The following is a 10,889-nucleotide window of genomic DNA, read 5'->3' as shown; positions in this document are numbered from 1 at the left end:
TCCATTAATAATAAGGTCAGAAAGTATAATCATTTTTATAAACGTTATTACCTAATTAGCTATTTTCTAGAAAATCATTCTGTAAAATTTCAGATTTTGTCCAGTAGACATGGTAACATTGAAACAACTTTCTAGGAAATGGATAATAATACAAAAACAACGAACGTACTAATTTTGCTAATTGTACTTTCAGTACAAGAAAATGACATAATTATAGTATCTAAAGAGAATCTAAAGATATTCAATTTAGATTCAAGTTAGAATGCGTTTTTAATCCATCCACACTTAAGTGTTTTTTAAGTGCATTCCCCGATATCTATTGAAACTAAAATGGGTTCTTACCATGTCTTCGGAAATTATAGAATTCTAAGCGAATTCTTTCACCCAATTTCCCTTTATTGGTACTTTATTTAAATCACTGAGTGGAGTTGGAGCGTTTCGTAGAAGTTGCCAAAAGCGCTGGAATGTTTCTATTTGATGTTTAATAAGATGATTTGTTGAATTTAATGTTATATTTATTGTGTTGATATTACGTACAACTAATTTGTATGTGCTTACTTATTAAAAAATGATATTAATGTGATTTTTTGAGGTGATTTAAAAATAAGATAGACTTTAAACGGATTAAAAATCATCATAACTCATTAATAAACACGAACCCTACTTTATTTTATTCTTTCACTAGCTTTCCGCCCGCGGCTTCACCTGCTTTATCTAAAACCTAATAAATTATCACTACATAGTATAAAACAAAGTCGCTTTCCCTGTCCCTATGTCCCTATGTCCCTTTGTACGCTTAAATCTTTGAAAATACGCAACGGATTTTGATGCGGTTTTTTTTAATAGATAGAGTGATTCAAGAGGAAGGTTTATATGTATAATAAGATCCATTAAGTAGTGGAGAAGTACTGTTATTTTTGAGGTTTCTAATGTGATGTCGTAAAAAATTACATTTATTCCGCTTACATTGCAAACGCAGGCTGAACCCTACGAGTTTTATCAAAATAATGTACTAAGTATTATACACATTGAAAAGGTCTACAGAAAAGTCCGCGATGGTATATGTCTATCTCTTATGGATAACCCACAATAACTTTTTTTTGTCATTTACTTTTTACGACAAATAATGGCTAATTTTCGAAGCGATTTTAACCAATACAGCATTAATCCTTAACCAATTAAATACCATGGATACATTGTTCATTTAATATAGATCTATATGGCCCTTTACACCGTATGATTTAAGTGAATATTTTCGAAGATATTACAGATTTAAAAATTGCAGGACGTAGCGTTTGCGGCCGCCCGGCTATGTATTTTATACCCGTGCGATGCCGGAGCGGGCCGCTATATTTTTATACCTATACAACGTTCACAATTTTTCTGTAGTGTATTTAGTATCAGCATTGCACCCGTGCGAAGCCGGGGCGGGTCGCTAGTAATATACTAAAACCTTCTTGAATCACTCTATCTATTACCTAAAAGAAACCGCATCAAAATCCATTGCATTGTTTCCATAATTAAAGCATACACACAGGGACAAGGACTTCGTTTTATACTACCTATGTAGAGATAATTTCAAATATTAGAGCAAAAAATGATAAATAAGCAATATTTACGAAAACAGTTTATATTTTGATCATAAATACTAATATTATAATGTGTCCAATATGAAACTAAATACTATTAGCTCCATATAATCTGTCAATTAGTCACTATGCCTAAATTTATGCAAAATTAATTCGATAGAATAGGATTTTTCGTATATAAAAGTTAATAGAGCGTATTAAATTTTACAATGATAATAAATTTAATAAAGTTGCATGATATAAGCTGCCCTTAATACCTTTTAACGTTAATATCGATCATGACTGAAAGGTTTCACTGAATGCGGTTCGTTAGTTCAGCGCTATGACGTACCGAATTTAGTGTAAGAGCTGTTGAACAATTTTCATGAAGTTTTATACGTGTTTGGAATTTTATGAGTATAGTAAGTTGGTGAAATTGACATAAATAAAAGATTAATAAAAATCCTACGTCTAATTCAATGATGATGAAATGTTTAATAATTACCTATTATTTTCATCTGACTGGATTTTCGTTTATTTTTGTAGAAGTAAAGTGGCAAAGTTTATTACAGTGTAAACTCTATATAACGACACCGAAGGGACTGTGCATTTTATGGCGTTATATAGAGTTGTCGTTAAATGGAGAGAAGAAAAATCAGAATTAGAAAAAGAGAAAATTTATTTCAGACTAGTGTTAGAAGTTATGTATCTACATAAAAAAGAATGTTACTTGAATGCTATTGTGTATAGTCCAAAGCGTTTGCCAACATCACTTAGCTTCTCTCCCGTTTCTATTGCACGTATCAATAAAACTTTTTCGTCAATACACAATGATTTTCTTTTACTAGCCATGTTTACAGTTTGAAAGTTTGTGAGCAACTAAGAATATTATAACGTATAGATAATCCATGACTCATACTTATTAGGCATGGTCAAAAACAGTCTACACATGCAAGCAATCCCAATTTGTAAAAAAAAGAACGAATTTCTTAGAAAGTTCGGTATGCATGACGACGAGCTTATTACTTAATTGTTGTCGTTATTGAGAGTGGGTGTGATGTTATGTAGAGTGTATCATTATATGGTAGATAAGCTAAACCAACCAAAGGCAATTGATTTTGACGCTTTAGAGAGTTTGTCGTTAAATCGAGTGTCGTTATATAGAGTTTACACTGTATATGTTTTTAAGTAACTTGTGGTGATAACTATAACTGTTATTTGCGTAAATGAAGTGTATTTATTTTTAACGCATTCATTAAATTAAGAACTGCTTAAATTTGTCGTTTTGTTGTTGTTAGTGTTAATATAGTGTAGTTACGCTTAATTTCCTAGATCGGCATATTTATACATTGTTATTGATCAAATCGAAGCTTAATTTTCTGTCTGACTGTACTTCTTATATATTTATACATATCTGTATTTATTATATTACATTGCATTACTCGTTATACCCGTCAATAAAAGATTTTAAATCAAGTTATCACTGGCTCTTAGACTACATCGTTCTCAGTAAGTCACAGTATATTGGATCAGACAATATTTGATTAGCGCGGGGAGTGTAAGCTGGTAAGAAACGTGTTTTCTCCTTACGTGTACACTGCTCGCTTGTGGTTATTATATTTTTAACAGGTATGTGGTTTTATTCGCTATGTGTCAAGGGATTTTAGGCGTATTTAGTGCACTCTCAAAAATTTAATTGGTATGTATAGTATATGCTAAATTTAATTTATAAATCTGTTCAATATTGTATCAACTTTATACTTGAAACCAGCTACTTGAGGGCTTTTTCCAACGGTAGATACTGCTTTTAAAAAGTAATTACTAAAATTTAAAGTAAAATGAATATCAAAAGTGCTTCGTAAAGTCTAGTTTGAAGAATAATTGCTTGAGATTTGAGTTTGATTTCTTAGTTTTGATTTGAAAATTTGTACATATTTTATCGATATAATTACGGATTGTTAAAAAAACTTTTGAATTACTTTTCTTATGTTACAGTTAAAATACATTCATGTTTAAAATTCGTATGGTGTTACTATAAAACAAGCTTTAAAAACACGTGAAGATACAACTAAAACATTTCGTTTTCACATTGTTTCATTTAACTATTTTTATATAAATATATATAATTTTTCGTTGAAAATAAAAGAGATACTCAAATAACATTCCACTTCACACATAAACAAGATCAAATAAACTTAAAATTTCAGTTATGAAGAAGAACAAGAGCCATTTTTCTGGTAAGAAAACCGTGTCTAAACCACAAAAGGAATCCCCCAAGGCGGAGGAGAGCGCGCTGCCAAAGTTGGATTCCCTCGATGAAGAAAACCAAGGCTTCGGCGGATGGTTGAGGTAAATATTGGAACACGTGTGTGTTATGTAGTGAAAAACTTTGGAGCTTTTGTTTTAGTATGTTAGATAGTTATGTGGATTATAATAAAGACTAAATTTTTATAATAAATCAGTCAATTTTTGGAAAGTGAGGTATATCTACTTATAATCTATTTCTGGAGATATATATATAGAGTTATATTTACTTATAATATAATCCCCAAAACATACCTCCTTAAAATAATTGGTAAAGAATAATGCTTTTAAGTTTTAACCTACATGTATAATCGTAAAACTCAGTAGTTAATGTACGTATGCTATAAATATTATTTATTTTACAAAAAGGAATATTAAATTCGAGAAAGTCTCAGAGATAATCTTAACCATTGTTAAGATCCCATTGGATCAAAAGATAATAATATGTATTTATAAAATTAAAAAGAAATACATTTTATACAAAATGAGATTATAGTATTTATACAAGAAGTATTTATAACGTGACATTTAGGACGATATATTTTTAATATAAAATAAAAAAATAATAATAAAAATCATTTATTGAGTACCAATACATAAAATAATACAAACTCGACGATCGCCTCAACTAGGTATAAACCTGTGCTAGAGACGACCTTAATACTGCAATGTTATATACTTCGCATTATTATCTACAACAAAAAGCGTTGTATTCTATAGTTTTTAATAACCACCAAAAATCTGCAACAACAAATACATAGTTTTTATGTCGTGATGAATATTTCAAATCTACATAAGTTAAAATCTTAATTTTGTAGTCCAGACTATTTTCGACGTGCAGGTTATTTAAATTAAACACGAAAAACATCAAGCTTTTAAAGCCCAACAACATCATACATCAAACGTTTATAAATCAAAACCGTTTGTGTTCAAAATAAATGAAATTAAGACTAATTTGTCTTGCCAAATTTACCTTAAATTTGTGCAAGCAAGGGATGTTGAACGGGCGCAAAGAGTAAACAGCAAAACAATTTTCGTATCAACAAAAAGCGTAGGAAACTGGCTGTATTCCAAAATAAGCGGGAAATCGAGTCGGAACTGACAAGAAGCCTTAAGGCACTGCTGTGAATTTTCGTGAAGCTCTCACTTTAGGTCAACTTAGTTGCGCATTTGGTTTACTGTATTTTATTGTACATTCAATTTGAAAACAAACAGTTCATGGCTTGTAGCGACTAACTCTGTAATAGTGTGTTTTCTGTTATAGTTATTTTTCAGGGTGTAACTATACTAATATAATAAAGCAGAACAGTTTGTTTTTTTTTTGAACACGTCAATCTCAGGAACTACTGGTCCGATTTAAAAAAATATTTCGGTATTAGATAGTCCATTTATCGAGGAAGGCTATAGGCTACTAGTATATAACATCCATAACATCATTACGCTGAAACCAACAGGAGCGGCGCAATGCGGGTGTAACCGCGGGGCACAGCTAGTTTTGTATAAAGCATGTTATTTGAAAACAAGTATAATTAATGACATTTCTACCTAGACTGAAGCAAAATAATTATAATATTTGAGATGTAATTAAACAAACATTTTGAATTAAGATTTGTTTGTCTTCAAACATTTGCTATTATTAGTAGTAATTTAAATGAAGTTTGCCTTCGGGTAGCTAAATCAACTTTAACAACAGACTGGCCATTAATCAAGGCTGTGGTCTTAAGCTTTTAGATCTTAGAGCAGAAATTGTATAATATAATAGTTAGCATATCAAAACAGATACTATAAAACCACATGAAATAAAAAAGTATAAGTATGCTAGTTACGTATAAAAGTCCTTCGATTGATCCGACACGACAAGAGGAAAATCTACTGTATAAATATACTTTCAGGAATACCAAATTATTCATCAAGCAACTATTTAAACCTTAAATTATGACTCTACACGACAGTACTTTTTGTTATAATACCTATACCTATTACATTTGTATTATAGTTCAGGTTTATTTTTTAAACTGTACCAATTCACGTTCATTTGTAAAACTGAACAGAACCTTCCATACATTTTACTCTAAGCCCTCATAATATTTAAATATAAATGTATTATCTACTTTTCCAGATCAGAAGATGGCTTGGAGAACATGAAACTATTCGTCATAGCCAACAGCATTGTTTTACTAACGACTCTGGTGTATCCCCAGCTGCAAATTGTATTCGATATTATATCCGAAGCTATATACGGCACTGAAACTGAATATTAATTGTACTAATTTTATAAGTAAGAATTACAATACTATATATTGCATAATCTTCTGCGTTAATATTATTACTATAGACTTTTACTTACTGAAATAAGTTTTAAATTATACAAGTTATACGTATACAATACGCTGATAAAATATAACAATACCTGTCAAATAATTTGTGCAAAATTTAGGAAAATAACTTTTAATAATAGCAAATGAGAACGCGATAAGATTTTAATTACAAAGAGAATTATTATAAGGACGAAATTGAGTGTTATAATTACATAGAACGCTAGAATAGTGCCTTCATTTTGTAGTTAAATATTATCTTAAATTTATGTAAAGTTAAGTGTTTTCAATGTTTATTAAAATATTATATACTGTAGAGGTGTAAGATATTACATACGAAAACACCTATGTAATATTATTAATATTATATTAGATATATGACACACGACGGACAGATTTGTATGTGCGTATTAAGTAGTAAATGACAGTGTTTGTTTTACAAATCCACAGATTTAACAAATTAACCAGTGTTTTATGTCAAACATGTTTAAACAAAACACTTCTCATTAATTTCAGTACAATCGAACATCCAGTTAAATTTTATATTTCAAAATATCGAGGGCAGCAGATCCAACTGTCACTTAAACTATAACCGAGTTCGGCTCCACCTAATTCGATCGACCAAATCAATTTTAACCAACCCAGATTTCCAGCAATTATATCGTACTAAGCCGAAATTCATTATTGGAAACATTTAAGTCAAATTAATTCATCCAGATCTGTTGGATTTCTACTAATTACTTATTAAATTGTCAAGTGTAATTGGAATTTTCGTAATTGTTATAGTAATTTATACAATATAAGCTTCGGCGAACACAATTTACTGTGGTTTCATATTGAATAGAAATCTTCAGATATATTCAACAACTTGTGTAGAATTTAGAATTTAATATTATGTTAGAGCTGAGCATTGTTAATAAGTGTTTCTAATTAGACGTATTATGTTATCGATATTTTAACTTGTATAACAATATTGTAATTCTTGTTATAACGGGGATCTCATCCTTAGCATCTTTCCGTGTATTAGGATGTTTTACCTTTGTGCTTTTTGAAACTGAAGCTTTTTGTTCTCTAGTAAACCAAGAGAACGGTATCGCTTTACAGTGCCTCAGAAAACGTCCCCGTTTCTAAGTAGGTAACCTATTTGTAAAGCTTTAAAACCTAACACTTAGCGTATGCTTTTGCGAACTTTATATAGGCCTATTTGTATACTAAGCCGCTAAGTCTACATGATGTAAGTGTGGATTTGCTAACTATTCCCTTTTTAAGACCACTCATATTTCGTATGTTAATGTGAAGTTTGTGGATGTATTTTTAAAATATTTCTTTTAATTTAGATTGAAGTAAAATATTCCTTTTTAATTTATAAAGTCTTTGTTAGAAACAGTAAAATGATAGGATTTGTTTTTCGTTTTGTATTCTCGTTGGGTATTTTGATTTGGTATTCAATTAGTGTCTGGAATATGATTGCGGACTATTTTAATAAGGAGTTTCAAAAGTTATTATTGAATACATCGAATGAAATTGATGCTGTTATACATGACGAACTTTAGATTGGAAAACTTTTAAATTAAGGATGTTATTATGAATATAAGTATCAAATTTATTAAATAAATTGTCGTGTCTTTGAATATTCATTATGTTCCTATAAATAACGTTGTTCCGTGAAGATGAAAGAGTTCTGTTTACAATAATAATTTTCTTTAGATAACATGAAGATAGAGCGTTCAAAGGGAATGAAATAATATATTATTCTAATTTGCTTGTCTGGGTCTTGATTTATGCTGTATTTGCTTTTTTATAATCTAACGACATTTTTTATGAATTAAAAATATGATTTATTAATAACAGTTTTTTATCTACCATATTATCTGACTCTAAAATACCTACAATACAGGCAAAACTTTCTTACGATTCACAATCTGCATTCTATTTAAATAATTACAGTCAATTTAAATATAATATTTTAAATGCAAGAAACTCTAATATATAATTTTCTTTTAAACTCAACAAAATGAAATATAAAACCATCTGCTTCTATTCTTACTTTAATAATTTTATTTTATTTACGTCTCAAAAGATGAAATCTTATCCAACTTTGTGAAACATAACTATTTTCTTTTCAACAAATTTACATAAATTACTGAGTAAATTTTACTTATATAAATATAACTTCCAATTGTTTATCTAAGGTAAGTAACTTATTTGGAAGGTATAAATAAGTTTTGTAAGTTTTCGCATGTATAGTATGTTTGATAAAATCTTAATCATGTACCTATATTTTGATGTAATATTAAATGTTCATCAAATAAATCTTATTATAAACAGCTCTCTTATATGAATGACCGGTTGGCTTGGTTGGTAGTGACCCTGCCTTTCAAAACAGAGGACGACCTCTGGGTTCGATTCCCACCGATGGCAAATATTTGTGTGATGAACATCGATTTTTGCTCTGTCTGGGTGTTAATTATCTATTTAAGTATTTATATAAAATTATGTATGTATGTTTATGAGCCATCTGGTTTCCATAACACAAGCGAAAGCATAGTATTGGATCAGATCGTGCCGTGTGTGAAAAATGTGCGGAATTATTTATTTATTTATATCACCTCAAAATAGTATTTAGAACATATAATATAATTATTTAAAAGTTATCTTCAAACAAAAAGAGGTCGGTAGATTTGATATATAATCTGGTAAGGATATAAATAACATAAATTACTTTAGAGCTTTAAAAATTTGGACTTGGCCAGTTTGAAATATCACTTTAATATAACTCGGTGATTCATATAACTTAAAAGAAACTTAGCAAAGCTGCAAGTGGCTCGCCTAAATACCAACAAATACTTTAAAGAACTTAAGACGTCTAAGTTTCAGGAACTTTTTAATTTAAAGGAAGTGTAGCTATTTTGGAATCCAAAAATGTGCAAGTAACTTTACTTAATGTTTTTCGTTTTCTTTTTGGATAAAATAATGTGCTTTTCTGCTTTTTATATTATTTTAGGTCAATATTGTTTATATTACATATATTCTATTAGATATCAGCATAACTAGGTAAGCGCATTAACATAACTCTACATTAGTAAAATCCGTAAAACAATTGTACATTAAACATATGCCATACAATTTTAGCACCTAACATCTTGTTTTGTATCATTATATTTTGTGTTTAATACTACTAAAACTACATTAATATCACGTCATTATGGTGAGGTATTATGCATTAACTCCACGTCTTAAGCGCGTCACACACGGTGAAGATACTATAATATTTTATCTTAAGATACACCCACAAAATTTCGGGTCATTGGTAACAGGATGGCGGTTCTACAGGGGTCTTAGTACGCAATGACAAAAAGAAAAATGATGGTCAGAACGCTGATACCGGATACCTTAAGATACTGTAATCTATACATATAATAAATCTGTAGAAGGGTCAATTCTGTACATTGAAAATATTGAAAAAATAAATAGCAGGGGGTGTTACTGGATCGATACCAAACCCAAATATGTGATTAAAATTTTTTTTGTCTGTCTGTCTGTCTGTCTGTATGTGAAGACATCACGTGAAAACTAACGGTTCGATTTCGATGAAACTTGGTATAATTATACCTTATTATCCTGGGCGTAAAATAGGATACTTTTCATCCTGGAAAAATACGTAGAAAAAAAATTAATCTTAATTTTTCAGTTTTATCCATAGACGTCGTTCTGTAGAACCGCGAACACACGTTGCGTATTATTATAGGCCTAGCCGTATTTGGGTCCAATAGATATTTATAAGATGTCATTGTCAGAGTTACTCAAAATGGAGAAATAAACCATCCACGCGAAGACCGACATCCGCGCGAACGGAGTCGCGGGCGGAAGCTAGTATAAAATATTACAGTATCTTAAGATAAAATATTATAGTATCTTCACCGTGTGTGACGCACTTTACTTACAATACCCATATACTGTAGCTGTAGATACGATAAACCAATTTTTTTACACATTAATACCTTTTTCTTTTATATTTTCCTCATCACCATCGTTTTATAGCATACAATACTTGAATAATTAGGTACCCAAATAGAACATTGACACTAAACCAACCACACACAAATTAATCTACCCAACGCTTTATCAGAAAGAACCATCTATAGACGTATCATTTACCAACCACACTATTAAAAACAAGGTAAGGTTTTTCATTACACGACCTATTTGTAAATTCAGTTACCAAGTACTTCAATCAGGATTACTGACAGAGCCTTTCAGTTCAGTCGTATTCATTTATCGTCAATCAATTCAACGTCACTTTTGACAATTTCTGTAAGTACACGTAATGAAAAGTAAATGGGTTTTTCAGTACAGACATGTAGACAAAGGCTATACATATGTGGATAATTGATTCTTATAAAGAATAATCTATGTCTGTGTTTATAAATAGAATATGGTTAAAGTACAAATATAGACCAAACAAAAAGAAAAACTGAAAAAATGAAATAAATTATTATTATAGTTGTATAGTTTGTCTTATAGGCGTAATTCATATATAGCTAGTAGTATTGACTATGGAGTGTAAAGTAAAATCTATACTAACTAACCAACCAAGTTAATGGGTTGATTACCCATTACGTATGTAGAGAAGTATTAAATACTACTACAATAAGTAACTTATATACCTACCTGAAAATTCCTTCATTCCATTTTATCTGGA

At 29.9% G+C, this 10,889-nt stretch overlaps 1 protein-coding gene across 1 annotated transcript; it reads left to right on the top strand.

The window, feature by feature from the left end:
* Window positions 1–3,171: 3,171 nt before the first annotated feature.
* Window positions 3,172–6,402, top strand: Xport-A (exit protein of rhodopsin and TRP A). The gene is made up of 3 exons (XM_090120286.1): window positions 3,172–3,197; window positions 3,776–3,917; window positions 5,992–6,402. Exons 2-3 carry the CDS (start codon window positions 3,778–3,780, stop codon window positions 6,131–6,133), a joined length of 282 nt encoding a protein of 93 aa, XP_089976412.1. The 5' UTR covers window positions 3,172–3,197; window positions 3,776–3,777; the 3' UTR covers window positions 6,134–6,402.
* The last annotated feature ends 4,487 nt before the right edge of the window (window positions 6,403–10,889 follow it).

This window comes from Colias eurytheme, chromosome 4 (genome assembly GCF_061535395.1).
Source record: "Colias eurytheme isolate Ceu_HAF_F1 chromosome 4, ilColEury1 Martin Lab GWU primary, whole genome shotgun sequence".
Classification (NCBI taxonomy): Eukaryota; Metazoa; Arthropoda; class Insecta; order Lepidoptera; family Pieridae; genus Colias; species Colias eurytheme.
Note: the sequence above shows the minus strand (reverse complement) of the source record. Positions and strands in the feature narration are given on the sequence as shown.

Bases quoted from the DNA above. Each gene is read 5' to 3' on its own strand.
- Xport-A (XM_090120286.1), top strand. From the start codon at position 3,778: ATGAAGAAGAACAAGAGCCATTTTTCTGGTAAGAAAACCGTGTCTAAA. The intron at 3,918-5,991 runs GTAAATATTGGA...CTACTTTTCCAG, and splicing joins GGCTTCGGCGGATGGTTGAG to ATCAGAAGATGGCTTGGAGA.